The sequence below is a fragment of the Euphorbia lathyris genome, chromosome 8, assembly GCF_963576675.1.
Source record: "Euphorbia lathyris chromosome 8, ddEupLath1.1, whole genome shotgun sequence".
Taxonomy (NCBI): domain Eukaryota; kingdom Viridiplantae; phylum Streptophyta; class Magnoliopsida; order Malpighiales; family Euphorbiaceae; genus Euphorbia; species Euphorbia lathyris.
In genome coordinates, this window is record NC_088917.1 from 37852759 (window position 1) to 37871368 (window position 18610).

Here is an 18610-nt window from a genome sequence, read left to right on the forward strand (position 1 = left end):
TTAATAGAAATAATGGCAAACCATTATTCCTTCTAAAAGAGATATTTATGCATGATTAATATGGAATTAATGACAATTATTGCAAGATTAATGCAGGGGTGAATATGCAAATAATGGAGAAAATGAAGGAGTTTCTAGCATTATGTCACACCACGTGGACTATGGCGAGATACGCCATAACAAGATACGCCCGATGAGAGCGAGTAGTGGAGACCCGCCATAGCTCTCAAGGAGAGCGTACATACGCCTTGAACGGATCAAAGAATACCAAAAGGCGCCTTTATTACCATCCATGAATGGGAATAAATACAATTAAATGGAAATTAATAGCCATTAAAAGGGAATAAAGACTTGACTATTCGAATACCCCAACTCTGAGGGTTTTAATGATAAATGCTGGGATTAATGGAGAATTGATAGCAATCAAAGATGAGTAATGACACGACTCTTCACCTGCTTCCCCATTAATGCCGAAGGTTACAAAAACCTATATAAATACCCCAGCTTCCTAGGATCAAAGGTACATTTACTGATTCTCTACTTTTGTGCTTACAGTTTATTCTCAGAAATATTACTGACTTTGACATCGGAGTGTCCCCGGCCGATCCCAACGGCGCCTCACCGGGAAGTGCTCCGATCAAGGATTTTTCCATAAGTTATCAAAGGATAAATTGTAATTTTGCAAATCACGTAGCCAAGACTCCCCTTCTCCTTTCGATCACATAGCTTAGAGTAATTAAACTAGTGTATATACTCCCTTTCCATTCTCCTTCGAACCCTACCACAATGAGTTTATCATTTTCTAGAACTCATCATAGATAGATTTAGGTAAAAGAAATGTGCTCATGCAGAACGCAGGCAATGCATGAACTACAAATTTCAACAGTACATCCTTCCTTGCATTAGACAAGAATCTGATTGAAGTAATTGATTTAATTTCTATAGTTTCATGTGATTAATTTATTAATGCACAATATGCACATATACAAATTGTTGTTAAAAAGCATCCACAAATTAGGTTGGTTCTCTAATTGGAATCAAAGCTACAAAGAGAATTACAGATATATTATTTTCTTTCTTAAACCGAAACAAACAACAAAAGAAAAATTCATAGTCATTTCTTTCCTTTCTCATTATTTTCATTTATGGATCCCTTTCCATTATCCATAGGTGGTCCCTTAGTCTTTAAAGAGAAGAAAACACACACACAATGTTTAATCTTATTTTCTAATTTAATAATGTGACCCTAAGTATTAGGTTAAAATATAATACAAAACTGAAACTCTTCCAAGTCTTCTTTATTTATATATATTTTTAGAGGAGACTGGTCTTTTTTTAATACAATTTCTTATCTTTCTGGGTTGTCCAGTTGTTTTTTCCTTTTTTTATTGCATTATTACAGTTACAAGTAGACCTTTTTTTAGTATTAGATATGATTAAAGTCTTATTGCGTTCAGTGTTACTTGAATTCTTTAACCGATTAGAAGTCCCTACACTCAACTTCCAGTGACACATTAATTATTTAAATTTTGTCACCAAGGGATTGGAGTTTGGAGAATATTTTTATTCCAATACTCATGAGAGACAAAGCTCAATAATTTCTAATTATAACTGCAAAAAGCATCTAGCTTGGGTTTTGATTAAAACTCAAAAACCAAGATGGGGATTCAAGCAATTTATCTTGGATTATTTTTATACATTTTGCTAAATAATGGAGTTGAAGCTCATGAATATCAAAATTTTCAATCAGAAGAAAGCCAGCCATACAGAACATCTTATCACTTCCAATCTCCTTCCAATTGGCTCAACGGTATGATCTGATTCTCTTATTCAATCTTTCTTTTGTTTTACTAAATCTTGTCTTTTTTCATCTTTTGGCATGTATTCTCGGCGGATAATGCTGATTATAAACATATATAGACCCCAATGGTAAGTATCCAACTCAATCTTTGTTTCTCATGCTACTGTATCTAGTGAACTTAACTCAACTCTGATCCTAATCATATGCATCTTTTTGTTTATAGAATGTTAGGGTTTCAGTTGATTGCAGATTATCTAATGTGTTGGGTTTTGTATAGGATTCTATTGGATTTGTTTCCTTCTTAATTTGAATAGCAAATTAAAATTACTAATTCTAATTGAAATCTTTGTTGAATCCTACCCAGAAGAGGATTTTACTTTGCTTTGATTATTTGCTTGTGTTGAGAAGTTTGAAGGTTGCTCCTTAGGATATGCATATATGTGAGTTTTGATATAATCCGGTTGTAAGTTTTAAGAAATGGGTTTCTGTGTGGAGAATTTGCTTACTTGGTATTATACTTGTTAATTTGAAGTTCCTCAAACTTACAATGAAATTGATTCATTTTACAATTGCAGGGCCGATGTGGTATGAGGGATTCTATCATCTATTCTACCAATACAATCCAAATGGACCTTTATTTGGTGACAAAATGGTATGGGCTCATTCTGTATCATCTGATCTCATCAACTGGATTCATCTGAAGCATGCCCTTTATCCAACTGAATCATATGACATCAATAGTTGCTGGTCTGGTTCTGTTACAATACTTCCTGGAAACAAACCTGTCATTTTATATACTGGAATTGATGCTAACCATACACAGGTTCAGAATTTGGCAATGCCTAAGAATCTCTCTGACCCATTACTAATAGAATGGGTTAAGTTTTCAGAAAATCCTGTTATGATTCCACCAAATGGTGTCAAAAGGGATGACTTCAGAGATCCCACAACTGCTTGGCTCGGTCCTGATGGGAAATGGAATGTAATTATTGGTGCAACCATGAACAATCGAGGAATCGCTTTTTTATATCAAAGTATAGATTTTGTTAACTGGACTAAGCATGAAGATCCTCTTTATTCATCAGCAAAAACTGGGATGTGGGAATGCCCAGATTTCTTTCCTGTGCCTATTAATAGCACGGATGGTGTTGACACTTCGTACTTCAATGCTGACGTTAAGCATGTTATGAAGGCGAGCATCAGCTTCAATGCTCACGACTACTATAGTATAGGCTCTTATATTCCTCAGATCGGAAAGTATATTCCTTTCCACGATCTTACAGGTTCCACTTCCGATTTGAGGTATGACTATGGGAAGTTTTATGCTTCCAAGACGTTCTTCGACAGCTTCAAGAAAAGGAGGATATTATGGGGCTGGGTAAATGAGTCTGATAGCACTGAAGATGATGTCAAGAAAGGATGGTCCGGACTTCAGGCAATTCCTAGGAAAATATGGCTTGACACAGAAGGAAAACAATTACTGCAGTGGCCAATAGAAGAGATCAATGAACTCCGGGGGAAGAAAGTTAACATCCAGCAAGAGACACTTGATGGTGGATCGATATTAGAAATTCGAGACATAAATGCTTCAGAGGTGAGTTGAAGTTCCCATTTATCATTCTTATTTTGTGGAAACTGTTATTTTTGGTACTCTTATGATTGCTTGCTTCTTCGTAACTTAAAACAGGCAGATGTAGAAGTTGAGTTCGAATTGCCCGAATTCGATGAGGCTGATTCCCTGAACCCAACTCATGTTGATCCCCAAATGATGTGTAGTGGTGAAAATACATCAATGAGAAGTAGATTGGGGCCATTTGGTTTGTTAGCTTTAGCAACAGAGGATTTGACAGAACAAACTGCAATTTATTTTAGGATTTTCAAAGGCCAAAATACTTATGTGGTACTGATGTGCAGTGACCAAAGCAGGTTTGAATTAATCTCTTTGATTTCCAGTTTTGAATTAATCTGTGTGAATACATGATGAGTGAAAATATACCAACAGGTCTTCGCTAAAAGGCGGGATTGATAAAACCACATATGGAGCTTTTATGAACATAGATTCTCAGCAGAAGAAGATATCACTAAGAAGCTTGGTGAGTTAGTTAATCATATGTGAACATGATCTGATTGTTATTCGTGTATTCATATGTTAATGCAATGCAGATAGACCATTCAATCATAGAGAGTTTTGGGGAAGGAGGAAGAATATGTATAACTAGCAGAGTTTATCCTAAAATTGCTGTTGATAACAAAGCTCACCTTTATCTATTCAACAATGGAACCCTTAGCATAAAGATCTCAAAGTTGAACGCTTGGGGAATGAACAAAGCTCAATTCAGACAACATCAAAGTTCCGTGGGATCAGACACAAATGTCATTAAAGCAATGGAAGAAAGATCTTGTCCTTTCTCTGAGGATGTTTATGCAAATTTCAATTTGGGTTGAAACCTATTTACTTTTTTTGTAAGAAAAGCATACAAAAGCCACTTCAAATCTCCTAAAAAGGATGAATAATTCTGCAAAATTATGAGATTCCAATTAGTGAAATTTATGTAATTAGTATTGTTTTTATGTTAAAATAAAACGGAGATGGAGAGATTTCCTTAACAATGCAGATAAGTTGTTGGTTGTGTTTAACTCAATGGACGATTTCTAATTGTATACAATCCTTTGAAGTTTCAAAATGTGAATTGATAGTTTTATCTGTTTCTGAAAATTCATTCGTTCTAATATTAGCTTGATTTTGAGGGCCTTCAAATTTATAGGACAATGTTATTTTCCCAATGTGCGGAATTTTCCCAATTCTTTTCATGCCTTAATTGGGTGGTGGTGGTGGGAATTTCTCTCTGATTGCCGATATCAGCAAGCTCAATCTGTTCTAGTTTTAAAGATTTGTGGACTTATATTAATCAAAATAATTCCAAGACTCTGATAGAACTTGCTGCTGTCATGTGCTGGTCTATTTGGACAGCAACGCGAGCTCCTTACTCTCTCGTTCGAAATATGCTGAAATTGGTATGGGGGGCTGTTGCTCTAGGTTCATCGACTGCTGGCTTGAGGAAATGGGAGCCTCCGCCATTTTCAGGACTTGGGTTCGGTTCTGTTGCTCGTAATGGTGTTTTATCTTGTGGGTGAAGAAATTTATAACACCCATTCAAAAGGATTAAACCCTAATAAAAACCTTTTACACCAGATTAAACAAGTAGATTAAATTAAGCATTAAATTACTTTCATCGAGATAGAGAGTTGTTCCTTTTCATTCATTCAGATGTACAGCCACAACTGGCCACCATAGACAGAAAGCTTGAACGAAGACCGATGAAATTAGCTATAGGTTAGAAGGTCTAAACATTTTCATTTTATATTTTCCATAACCCATTAGAATTAAATAACAATTCTATTATTATTTAAATTTTAATTCGACAATATAACCAATGTAATTAAGACTAATTAACAAATAAAACACATAAGTCTATTCCTTCCTAAACTATATGTTAAATCAAATAACTTTTTTTGAATTAAGGTTAAATCAATTTTTTTTATATAGTTTATCCGATTTCTCAGTTCGAGGATCATCGGATACCTTCTAGATGGATCTTTCCCAATTAAAATTTATTACGTACGCTAGGACTTGAATTCGAGATTTAGTTTAAGCGATTTGGAACCCCTAACCACTAAGTCAACTTTAATTGGCAAGTTAAATCAAATTTTAATTTGATTATTCTATATATATATATATATATATATATATATATATAATCCAATATTATATATTTAAATCATAATATATATAAATATATATTAAAATTGTCTAGATCATATATATATTTATATATATTATGATTTAAATATATATTAAAATTGTCTAGATCAAATTTTTTTTATAAAGATTCAAAAAATTAACTTGAAGCGACCTCGACGATGGCGAAGGCGGGCGGCCGATCTGCGCTGGGTTCGGCGATTCCGGCGGCGGGGCGAGGGCTAGACGCAGATCCAGCGCAGGAGGGGATGAGGGCGGAGGATGACGGGAGATCGGAGGGCTCTCCTCGTGGTAAGCAGCGGAGCGGTGATAGATTTAGGGATAGATCGAGGGAACGTGTGCGATCTGTGTGGTATGAGGGTGGGGAGCCGGATTTGGCGGCGATTCTGGTTGGCGCAGGGGTTTTGGCGCCGGAGCATGATCGGGAAAGGAGAGTTTCTCCTGCGGTGCTCGTTTCGTTAGGGAGCGGGTTGGCTGGCGCGGATCTGCCTGGGGCGCATGCGCCGCTTCAGGCCGCGCATGCCGCGCAGGCTGCGCAGACCGAGCAGGCTGCGAAGGCCGCGCTTGCCGCGGGAGGGATGGCTTGGGGCCCTGCTTCAGGGGAGTTGGGTAACCTTTGCCCTGGTGATGGTGCGAATGAGGGAAGTGCTGCCACTGGTATGCCGGCAGTGGTGATGGAAGGCCGAGTGAGGGATCAGACTATGGCCCCTAATTCTAGTACTATTCCGAGCCCGAAACAAATTGTGGATATAATTGAAAATCGTATTTTTAAGAATGACTGGGGGAACTCTTCCTGGAGAGATAAGGTGTTGGGGGTGGTCGAGGAGGAACCCATGATGGAGGAAGACATTATCGAGGATGAGTCTGAGGAATTCTTTTCCGACTCTGATATTGAGGATGGAGAACAAGATGACCCACTGTGTCCTGTGATCCGTCTTTCCTCTGAAGACAAACGTGTCCTAAGATCCAAGTGGAAATTAGCCTTAATTGTCACTGTTCTTGGGAAAAGGATAAGCTTTAATTACTTTGCCCAGAGGATCCAGGCACAATGGGCGAAGAAAGGGAAGGTTACTATTACGGACCTGGAAAATGACTATTATGTCATTAAATTTACAAGAGCAGAGGACTTCAATGCAGTTGTTAATGGTGGCCCTTATATCATATCCAATCATGTTTTAGCTATAAGGCCATGGGTTCCAAATTTTAACCCTCATGACTAATCGGTTAATAGGATCCTTACTTGGGTTAGATTTCCAGGATTGCCTATTGAATACTATAGTGAGAGATTCCTTAATAAAATTGGAGGCCTTGTTGGGAAAGTTCACCATGTAGACAAAACTACCGTTGGGGCAGTAAGAGGCAAGTTTTCCAGGGTCTGTATCGATATTGATATTGCAAAACCTCTTCTGTCTAAATTCTGCATTCAGAATAAGGTCTTTCATATTGAATATGAAGGTATCCACAATATCTGCTTTGAGTGTGGCATGTTTGGCCATACTTATGATGGCTGTCCTAAAAGAAGGAAGATGGTCGAGGAGGTGGTGGTGCCTAACATAGGTAGAGCTGAGGAGAATCAAGGTGAAGGTAAGAATTTTGGCCCATGGATGCTGGCCAAAAGGTCGGTCAGAAGGAGGCCACGAGCAAATGCTGCTCGGAATCAATCTCTAGACATCAGTAAGGAGATGAATTCTCTACAAATTGCTCCTGAGATCAAGGTTAAGCCCCCTGACATCAAGAATGGTGCTGGTGTTGAGTTTGCTTCCGGTTCAGGGTCAAGGTTCGGAGTCCTGTCTCTTGAGGATGGACAGGATCCGGAGATATCAAATGAGAATATGGAGCTAAGCATGCCTGGCCTGGAATCTGCCGAGCCTGCTACCATCCTTGGCGACTCGATTAATCCTCTTTTCGACTCCAAAGCTGTTGCCAAGGGGAACTCCCTGATCATTGGGTCTTCAGGAAGAGTGATGACTAATGAGGTTAGTAATTTGAAATCTCTTATTGATATCCCAGTAGGAAAGACTATAGGAGTCAATAAGTTGAATATGAAGAAACCTAAACCTAACCCTAAAAAGAACCATAGTTCGTCGGACTCTTAGGATAAAAGGGGGCCTGCTGGCACCTCTTCTAGGCTCTCAGGAGCCCCGAATAAGTACCTTGTCTAGGGTAGAGGCCCGTGTTCAGTAGTTTTCTTTTCTGATGGACTTCTTTGTTTGGAATGTTAGAGGTGTGGCTAGCAAGGCTACTCGCATCCATATTAAAGATCTAATTAAGCAATTTAATCCTTCTTGTTTTTCTCTTCTTGAAACCAAGGTTAGTGGTTCAAAAGCAGATGAGGTGGTTAGAAAGTTTAAGAATTGGAGTTGTGTCAGATCTGAGGCTACTGGTCGGGCAGGGGGGGATTTGGCTTTTTTGGAAGCCAGATCGTGTTAATATTGATATTATCAGTATGGATAATCAATTCATTCATAGTAAGGTTTGTTACCCTGGTAATAAACCTTTCTTTGTTACCTTTGTTTATGCCGATCCGGTTTTGACTAACCGAAAAAGGCTGTGGGAGATCCTCTATTCTATAAGTACAAGCATGGTGGAGGCTTGGATGGTGGCTGGGGACTTCAATGATATTGCCCTTATAAGTGACCAGAGAGGGGGGGGGTAATCATTATGTGAACCAGTGCCTTAATCACAAGCAGAATATGGATTTATGCGGGCTGTCTGACCTGGGAGCCGCTGGTCACAAGTTTACTTGGAAAAGGAATAGCGTGTTTGTTCGGTTGGACAAAGTTTACGCGAATGTTGCTGCGATTTATAGATTTCCCGAAATAAACGTGCTTAACCTTCCTTTCCGCCATTCTGACCACTGTCCTATCCTCGTTAAGCTGGTTAAATGTAATCGGATTAAAGGGAATAGACCTTTTAGGTACCTTGTTGCTTGGGATTCCCATCCTGAGTTTAAAAATTTTGTTAAAGATAATTGGCAACCTCATTCTAATGTTCTCCTTGCCGTGGAGGGGTTTAGAAGGAATGTGGTGGGATGGAATAAAAACATCTTTGGCCACATCATCAGAAGGAAAAATAAACTTTTAAGAAGAATTGAAGGCATTCAACGTTGTTTGGAGACCAGATTCGATCACAGTCTGAATTGTCAGCTTAGATCCCTCCAGAACGAGTTGGAAGCTGTGCTTAGACAGGAAGAGCTTCTTTGGTTCCAGAAATCTAGAAAGGCTTGGATTAAGGACGGAGACCGGGATACTAGATTTTTCCACCTTTCTACTATTATTAGGAGACAGAGGAATCAGATCGATGCTATTAAAGACTCCAATGGTGATTGGGTCTATGAGGAGGAAGATATTCGTCGTCTGGCCCTTGACTTCTATAAAGACCTTTTTAAAGAGGATGAGGTGGATTTGGATAAAGCCCTATCTGGGGTTTCCTTTCCTAGGCTGGAGGAGGATGCTATTAAGGAAGCTTTCCAGCCTATTGACCAAAAAGAAATTGATCTGGCTTTCACCAGTATTTGAGCTACTAAGGCTCCGGGGATCGATGGTATTCCTGCCAGTTTTTACCATAAACACTGGGAAACTGTGAAGGAAGGCATTTACAGTTTTGTTAGAGGTGTTTTTGGTGGTTCAAACGATATTAGGCTGGTTAATAAAACCATCCTAGTTCTGATCCCCAAAGTTGAAAAACCTTCCTCCTTTTTACAAAGCAGATGAGGTGGTTAGAAAGTTTAAGAATTGGAGTTGTGTCAGATCTGAGGCTACTGGTCGGGCAGGGGGGATTTGGCTTTTTTGGAAGCCAGATCATGTTAATATTGATATTATCAGTATGGATAATCAATTCATTCATAGTAAGGTCTGTTACCCTGGTAATAAACCTTTCTTTGTTACCTTTGTTTATGCCGATCCAGTTTTGACTAACCGAAAAAGGCTGTGGGAGATCCTCTATTCTATAAGTACAAGCATGGTGGAGGCCGTTGGTCCCTTGTAGGGTTGCAAGTATAGTTCCAAGGGGGGGGGGGGGTTAGGAACTATTTAAACTTTTTCGCAATTAGGGTAGACTTCTTTTTCTAAGGAAAAAGGTTTTAACAACGGCGCTGAGTAAACAGCAAGATACCGGCTTAGTCAACTGGTGACTAGGTCAGTTTCTCAGCTTGAGTCAGGAGATAGCACTTAGAGTCTATTCCTGAGCTCAGATGTTCAACACGCACAACTCAACTTGACCTCTTTACCTGGTCAGTTTTTGGTTATTTTAAGCAAGCAATATATATAAGGAGTTAAAGGTAAGAAATACTTTACTCAGCAGATTTATCCAGGTTTGGCTTCTTCTAAGCCTATGTCCTGTCCCCGGAACACGTTCCGAGATTTCGAATCCTCTACTGAGCTCTTTAAAGGTAGAGCCTCAAACCTTTTACAATCTTAGCAACTGAGTATGACAAGAGTACCTTCCTCTATACCTCTACTCAATCCTAATCTCTCGCTGAGTACTATAACCGAGTACTCAGCCTCTCCTTTCTATCTTCTAGAAATGATAAGTGTTTTGTCCTATACAATGATTTGCTAAGACACTTTAGACGATTGAAATAATCACTCTAGACTTTTACACAAATATAATAATTGTAGTGTAAGATTTGCTTTGCTTCTTTGCTTGCAGAACTTGTGTAGAAATTTGGTCAGCGTAATGGCTTGATCAAGTTCTGTGTTGAATGAAGCTTCTGATGGCACTATTTATAGAGACGTCTGGGCATCGGTCATTTCGAATTTCGGAATAACCGTTGGAGGGAAACGGCTTCCTGTCGTTGTCATCCTGACTTGCTCAGAGCTCTCGGCCAATCAGATTTGTGTATCTTCTGTCCTCGGTCAGCTCAGCAGACTGTCTCTCCTTTTATGGTAAAGTCAACTGGACAGCATACTGTGTCGTCTGATCTTTACCCGAAGGGGAAATACTTTGTCTGGAAGTTTTCCTTAGACAGCTGATGTCTTGTACTCTTTGTCGAGTTTACTCAGCAGCTTCATCTTGAAGTTGTTCCCAAAGGTCTTCTAGATCCTTCTCATGCTGAGTTGCGTTTTGTCCAAAACGGCAACGTTTTGACAAACGCGGGCCGAGTTGTACTGAGTTGTTTGACTTGGGTTTTGACGCTTGTATTGGGCTTGGGCCTTTTAATTTTTGTGTCTTACAAACAGTTTTAACTCAACATTGAACAAACACATTAGTAGAATAAATCAAAGCATTTAAACTTAGTGTGTTTAGAATATGTATTTCAATTATACTTAAACAATTTTGTCAAATCAAAATTATGTGGAAAGGTGTTTCAACAAACTCCCCCATTTTGATGTTGGCAAAACCATTCAGCGAAGAACTCAGTATTGAGCTCCCCCATGATAGTTGACCTATTACAACTTAGCAAACTCCCCGTAAGGGTTGAGCAACTGACTTAGTTTTACTCTAAACATTTAAAGGTTTTAATCGAGTAAGTCTAAGGTCAGTTTTCAGATATAGGTCAGTTAATTCAACATATTCTATTTACTCAGTATTAAGCGGAAGGTTTAATCATATAGAGTGCGCTGAGTAATTTATTGTTCAATGAGTTCTTAACAGACAATGTTTTATAAACACATAGGTCAATGTCAAACATGTTATCAGCATTCGATTCAGTCAATAAGATTTATAAGTGTTAAACATGGCTGATTTAATTGAAGATACATAATGACTCAGTACGTAGTAACATATATCATAACTCAGGAATAGAATTAAGGATGCAGATATGATATATTGATAGTAGTCAGTGTTTACACAACAAAACTTATAGATAAGGCATATAGATTACATCTGACTTAGTCTATACTGAGCTAGCCTATCTATTTCTTTTTCTTGTGTTGAGACTGACTTCGCTCATGCTGAGCTCTAGCTGCTTGTTCTTTCTCCCCCGTTTTGTCAGCATCAGGAGGAGGAAGTCTGAAAGCATCAGTTAAGACAGCTCGAGTCAGTTCTTTAGAGAGCTCCTTAAGTTTCTCAGCGCTTTCGTTGACGCCGTCAAAAATTGCAACTCCATCAGCTGATACCTCTTCGGGTACGTTGAGTTCAGCAGCACTGAGCATGTTTATGCTGAACGCTTGAGCTTTGCCTTGCCAGATGAGAGCTTCAGTAAGACCAGCAAAGATTTGGTGAAAGGTCTTTAAAAGGGCTGTGTCGTAATACTGACGTTGAATATTGTTATGACGAATGTGGTTGAAGGTTTGTTGTATGATAGACTGCATCTCATTCTGTTTCATTGCGTCAGTATCCATTTCTTGCTTATTCAGATTCAGCAAGCGAATAGCCTAACCAATTTGCTCTACTGAGCACTGATTGTAAGAAACCATTTGCTCGTTGGTCTTGAGTTGCTCGATGTGAAGCTGAGCAAAGAGCATCTTGATTTCAGATGAAGTGGCATAGTCGGGATTCACAGCTAACAAGTTCTGTATTTGTTGGTGTAGAGAGTTCAAGTGTTGCACGGTTGTCAGCTGGATCTCAGCCAGCTTGGCAATTGAATCCTGCTTTGCTTGCTGTGTTTGAAAGGTAATGATTACATTCAGCAAGTCCTTGAGTCCCTTAACTTCGTTGAGAAGTTGAGTGACCTGGGAAAGCTGAGTATTCTCAAAAGTTGAAGATCCAGCAGCAGGAGGAGTGGACTGTTAAAGGTCTCTGATCAACGCTTGCACTGAGTTAATAATCTTTTTGCCGGACTTAGTGGCATTCAGATAGCTTTGTGAGCCTTCAGGGACATCAGTGTGACCAGAAGGAAGAGGAGTGAAAGGAGTGACCTGGTCAGTGACTGGAATAGCATTTTCAATCTGCACTTGAGTTTTAGGTATAGTTGATTGATCGGCAGAGAGTTGAGTTGGAGAAGTGGTAATCCGAATACTGTCTGTGCTGACGGCAGAAGTGTGTGGAGTCAGCACCATGCTTGAAGAAATAACATTCATAGTAATCGGCTCAACCTGACTGGTTGAGGTGGCGGAAGCATTTTGGTCGGCATGTTCCTGTTGAGAAGAAACAGAGGCTTGCTTTTCTAAGGACGCTGAAGCAGTAGAGGGTTGTTGGCGTTTGAAAAATGTCAGCTTGACTGTAGAGGGGTCTTTAGTTGTCTTTGAGATGACAAAGTCAGGAAGAGTTGGTGGTGGCACAAAATCTTCACTAACAGGCTTCTCACTGGCCTTAACCAACTTTCTTCTTCTACGAGGTGGAGTGACAGTTTGACTAGGATCTCATGAGTGAGAAGGAGAAGATTCGTGTTGCTCATCATGAGGCTGGTCAGCTTGTTCTTGGACTGGATCAACATTGTGTTGATCAAGTACTTGCTCATCTCCAGCAGCAAACCCAGCATTGGTCTGCTCAGTCTCATGTTCACTGGCTATCTCTTCAGAGTCCTCAGCGTCATCCTGACCGCTGGCCTCTTCTTCTTCTTCTTCGGTACTGTCACCATCAAGTTCTTCCTCAACTTGTGAGATGAAATGATCATCCAGTTGTACCTCATGTTCTTCGGACTCAGCTATTGTACCTTGACACTGGGTGAAGTGAGAGTCACCCGGTACAACAAAGTCAGTAGGTATGGCGTTGAGGGGAGTCAGTGTAGAAGGCTTCAGATACCCATCTTGAGGGCTCAACTTTCCATTCATGGACGTTTTCAAGAACCTTTGAGTAGGTCCTGACTTTTACAGGCTTTTCCTGACCAGCTTTTCCTTTGCTGGGTGTTGGAGGATTCCCTGTAGGTTCATCGGAGTTGGACTTTTGCTGGCCGGCACCGGAGATGTTGTAGGAAACCTTAGTCATAGTTTAGGATGGGAAAGCTTAGATGGATTTTTAGAGAGAAGGAATTTCTTTGCTTGAGAGTTCTATAAGCGTAAAGAATAAAAATGGGGAAATACCCATTATTTATAGAGGTGATGTGTGGTGTGGATTTAATCGAATCCATGTGTCAGTTTTGCCTTGGGATTTTGAACCGACAAAGATCCTGGCATTTATGACACATTCGGCGCGTACGTCATCCTAGGTGGCTATACGCGTGCTTTTGCAATGATTCTAACGGATATAACACTCAGCGTTTAGAATACTAATCGTTTGATATTCTGAGTGGTCAGTATTGCACAATGGGATGATTTCTAAGTTTAAGTTTAAACTAACTTACTCAGTGTGCAAGTTTACTCAGTATTTGTTGTTTAATTAATTTCAATGAGTACACAGCAAAAGCAATCATTCAGCATAGTAATTCACTCAGCATGCATATTCATTTAGTTCAGGAATTTACTGAAGAGGATTAAACATACCAATAGCTTCTCTCAGTATGCTGAACTGCTCACGGGCCAGTGGCTTCGTGAAGATATCCGCAAGCTGCTCGTCCGTTGGGACAAAGGTCAGCTTGATCTCACCTTTGAGTACATGGTCTCTAATGAAGTGATGTCTGATGCTGACATGCTTCATTCTGCTGTGTTGAATTGGGTTCTTTGAAAGATCAATTGCACTTTTGTTGTCACATTTGCCTTCAATTGTCTTCGTTTGAACACCATAGTCTTCAAGCTGTTGCTTAATCCATAGGACTTGAGCAACACAATGACCAGCAGCAATGTACTTAGCTTCAGTGGTAGACAAGGCTACTGACGCCTGCTTTTTGCTGAACCAGGATACCAGACAGCTTCCTAAGAAGTGACATCCTCCAGAGGTGCTTTTACGTTCCAGCTTATCCCGTCCATAGTCAGCGTCAGTGTATCCGATGAGTGTAAAATCATGAGTATTGGGATACCATACACCTGCGTTCACTGAGCTTTGCAAATATCTAAGGATTCTTTTTACAGCAATGTAATGAGATTCCTTAGGGTTAGATTGATATCTAGCACAGTAGCATACTGAAAACTGAATGTCCGGTCTACTGGCTGTTAAGTAAAGTAGAGAGCCTATCATACCTCGATATAATTTGCTGTCTACTGACTTACCATTCTCGTCAGCGCAGAGGACAGTGTTAGTGCCCATAGGAGTGGATATTGGCTTGCAATTTTCCAAGCCATATTTCTTTAATATCTTCTTGGCATATTTGGCTTGACTGATGAAGATGCCATTCTTTCCTTGTTTAATTTGAAGACCGAGGAAGAAGTTGAGTTCTCCCATCATGGACATTTCAAACTCAGTCTGCATTTTTTTGCTAAACTCCTTGCACATTGATTCGTTAGTTGCACCAAATATTATATCATCAACATAAATTTGGGCCAGCAGGGTATCTTTACCCTTTCTCTTAATGAATAAGGTTGTATCAGCTTTGCCCCTAACGTAATTTCTAGTCAGCAGGAAACTGGTCAGCCTCTCATACCAAGCACGTGGTGCTTGCTTGCCGTACATAGCCTTTTTGAGTTTATAAACGTGGTTAGGGAATTTATGGTCCTCAAAACCTGGAGGTTGATTAACATAAACCTCCTCGTTTATAACTTCATTAAGAAATGCACTTTTGACATCCATTTGGAATAATTTAAAGTTCATGTAAGATGCATATGCACATACAATTCTAATTGCCTCTAGCCTTGCCACTGGGGCAAAGGTCTCACCGTAGTCAATACCTTCTTGCTGACTGTAGCCCTGAGCTACAAGCCTTGCTTTGTTCCTGACTACATTCCCTTGTTCATCCATCTTGTTCCTGAAGACCCATCTTGTTCCAATGGTCTTTTGAATCTTTGGATGAGGCACTAGCTCCCATACATCGTTTCTTCTGAATTGATCGAGCTCCTCTTGCATTGCGTTCATCCAGAATTCATCGTACTCAGCTTCAGCGAAATTCTTCGGTTCTTGAACTGAGACGAAAGCAACATTGCTGAGGTACTTCCTGAGTTAATTCCTCGTCATCAGGGTATTCCCAGCAGAATCAAGGATTGCACTTTCTGAGTGCCCTCTTGGGATCCTTATCTCTTTAGGTAGATTCATGTCTTGTGCTGTCTGTGTTTCAACTATCTCTGCAGAAGTAGATGGGTCAGTAAAAGTAATCTTAGGTTCACTCTTACTCTTGGTCAGCCTTTTCGTGAATGACTCAGTAGCTGGATCTTGGTCAGCGGTTACTGAGTGTGGATCATCTTCGGTCAGCGGCTGGTATCTACCTGTAGGGTTAGTTTCGTCGAACTCTACATGTACTGACTCTTCTAAAACTTGAGTTCACTTATTAAAAACTCTATATGCTTTGCTGTTTGTTGAGTAGCCCAAAAAGATAGCCTCATCAGCTTTTGAATCAAACTTTGCTAAGCTATCTTTGGTATTTAAAATAAAACATCTACAGCCAAAGGCACGAAAGTATCCAATATTGGGCTTTCGTCCTTTCCAAAGTTCATAGGGGGTTTTCTTTAATATAGGTCTAACTAGAGCCCTATTAAGAATATAGCATGCTGTGTTAACAACCTCTCCCCAAAAATACTTTGGAAGCCTATGCTCATCCAGCATTGTCCTGGCTATTTCAACCAGAGTTCTGTTCTTCCTTTCTACAACCCCATTTTGCTGAGGTGTTCTAGGAGCAGAAAAATTGTGGTCAATGCCGCTAGCTTCACAGAATTCAACAAACTTTTGGTTTTTGAATTCTCCACCATTATCACTACGGATGTGAGCTAATTTTAGGTCTTTTTCATTTTCAATTTTTCTAACCAAATTTGAAAATGTCTCAAAGGTTTCATCCTTGCTGGTCAGCAAGATGACCCACGTATACCGAGAGAAGTCATCTACAATGACCAAGGAAAATCTTCTTCCACCCAGACTCAGCGGCTGGACTGGACCAAAGAGATCCAAGTGTAGTAACTCTAACGGACGCTTAGTTGAGACAATATTTTTGCTGTGAAAAGATTGTTTGGTTTGTTTTCCAGCTTGGCAAGCGTGGCATAATTGATCTTTTTCAAATTTAAGTTCGGGCAGTCCCTCAACCAATTGCTTTCTTGCTAATTCGGCCAGGAGGTCCATGCTTACATGACCAAGTCTCCTGTGCCATAGCCAGGAATTCTCTTCCTTTGATACTAAGCACACAGTTTTTGAAAACTTTTTCTCTAAGTCTAGCATAAAGACATTATCTATTCGAGGGGCAGTTAATATTAACTCATTTGTTTTACCCTCGTATAGTTTACATCCAGTAGCATCAAATATAACTTTTCTCCCATTGTCACATAGCTGAGCTACGCTGAGTAAGTTATATTTGAGTCCGCTGACTAGGGAGACAGATTCAATAGTAGGATTACCTCCGATGGTTCCTGACCCTACTATCTTACCCTTCTTGTTGTCTCGAAAACTTACACTTCCTCCTCGTTTACGCTCAAACATGATGAACTGAGTTTCATCACCCGTCATGTGCCTTGAGCATGCGCTGTCAATATACCACATCTTTGACTTCTCGGCACATCTCAGGCTTACCTGCATTGTAACTAGTTACTTTTAGGTACCCAATTCTTTTTGGGTCCTTGCTTGTTAGGTGCAACAGGTAAAGCATCATATTTTATTTTATGGCGACATACTTGGACAGTATGGCCATTCTTTCCACAGAAGTCACAGCTGACCTTCTGTTTAGGATATTTCACTGACTTGTCAGCACCCCAGTGCTGAGCGTGCCAGCACACCTTAGTGGTGTGTCCTTTCTTCCCACAAAAGTCACACTGGACTTTTCGCTGGGGATTCCATTTCTGCTGAGTACCTTGGTACTGAGTTCTCAGAGAAATGTTTCTTTTATCTGAAACCTTTAGTTGGTTCTGGATAGTTGTGACGTCCTTTCTCAGTTTCTTTGAAACTGATTGGACTTCAGAGACAGACTCATGTATGATTTTCATATTATCATGCAGAGTTGAATTGTCCTGGAGAAGGAATCCGAGGTCACTCAGTTTGACCTCTTCCACTTCGTCACAGCGCCTGCTGAGTGCTCTAACTTTCTTATTACACTTCTTAACAAGTATGTAGAGATCACTCAGGGCATTAACCATATCGTTTCTGAGCTGGGGAAGAGTAATTACCTCATTTGATTGCTCTTCGTCATCTGATGCAATGGATAGGTCAGCATGCTCAGAGATACATGGCTCAGCAAGTTCATCAGCCATGAAGCATATCTTCGCTGACTCAGTGGTCTCAGTTTCTGTGGATGAAGACTCATCACTGTCACTCCATGTAGCCACCATTGCCTTTTTTCCACTCTTCTTGTCTTTCCTCAGTGTGGGGCAGCTTGACTTAATATGACCGGTTTGATGGCACTCAAAGCATGTAATGGGCTTTGAGCTGTCCTTTTTGTATTTGCTGTCGCTTGAGTCAGCTTTATACTTATCAAACTTTCTGTAAGGCTTCTTAGAGTATTTGTCATTCTTCCTAAATAGCCTTTTCATCTTCCTTGTGAACATGGCCATCTCCTCATCATCAGTTGAGCTCCCGTCAGTGGAGTCAGCTTTCATGACAAGGGATTTCTGCTTCTTGTCTTCAGATTTTTCCTTCACCTCAAAGTTTTTCATAGATATCTCATGGGTCAGCAATGAACCGATGAGTTCGTCATATTTGTAGGTGGTTAAATCCCGAGCTTCCTCAACAGCTGTCTTCTTTGCTTGCCAGTCTTTAGGAAGACTCCTGAGTATCTTTTTGACTTGTTCTTCCTCAGTGAAGATTTTCCCAAGTCTCTTGAGCTCATTAATGATGTTGGTAAACCTTGCATTCATGTCTGAAATGCCCTCATCATTGTTCATCTCGAACAGCTCGTACAGTCTCATCTGCTGATTCACCTTGGACTCCTTTACTTTATTGGTTCCCTCGTAGGTGACTTCCAGCTTTTTCCAGATCTCTTGTGCCGACTCACAACCTGAGATTTTATTATATTCTGCAGCATCGAGTGCACAGTGAAGCATATTGATAGCCGAAGCGTGATTTTGAAGCTTCTTAAGATCATCCTCTGTCCATTTGGCCTCAGCTTTTACAACTGTTTGGCCAGCCACAACTTCGACAGGTACAAATGGGCCTTGGACTATAGATAGCCAGGCACTCATGTTTGTAGCCTGAATGAAATTTTTCATCCTATTCTTCCAGAAGGTATA

General features: G+C 40.1%; 1 protein-coding gene across 2 annotated transcripts; it reads left to right on the forward strand.

Annotated features, from left to right (window-relative positions):
• Window positions 1–1317: 1317 nt before the first annotated feature.
• LOC136202840 (beta-fructofuranosidase, insoluble isoenzyme CWINV3-like) lies at window positions 1318–4509 on the forward strand. Of its 2 annotated transcripts, none has more exons than XM_065993764.1 (5): window positions 1318–1810; window positions 2377–3395; window positions 3489–3727; window positions 3804–3894; window positions 3965–4509. In XM_065993764.1, exons 1-5 carry the CDS (start codon window positions 1660–1662, stop codon window positions 4244–4246), a joined length of 1782 nt encoding a protein of 593 aa, XP_065849836.1. In that variant the 5' UTR covers window positions 1318–1659; the 3' UTR covers window positions 4247–4509. The 2 variants fall into 2 exon arrangements, with proteins under 2 accessions (XP_065849836.1, XP_065849837.1); XM_065993765.1 differs by having other exon boundaries at window positions 1792–1929.
• The last annotated feature ends 14101 nt before the right edge of the window (window positions 4510–18610 follow it).

Coding starts and splice junctions, on each gene's coding strand:
- LOC136202840 (XM_065993764.1), top strand. CDS start 1,660: ATGGGGATTCAAGCAATTTATCTTGGATTATTTTTATACATTTTGCTA. Junction 1,811..2,376: donor TCCTTCCAATTGGCTCAACG/GTATGATCTGAT, acceptor TTACAATTGCAG/GGCCGATGTGGTATGAGGGA. Junction 3,895..3,964: donor AGATATCACTAAGAAGCTTG/GTGAGTTAGTTA, acceptor AATGCAATGCAG/ATAGACCATTCAATCATAGA.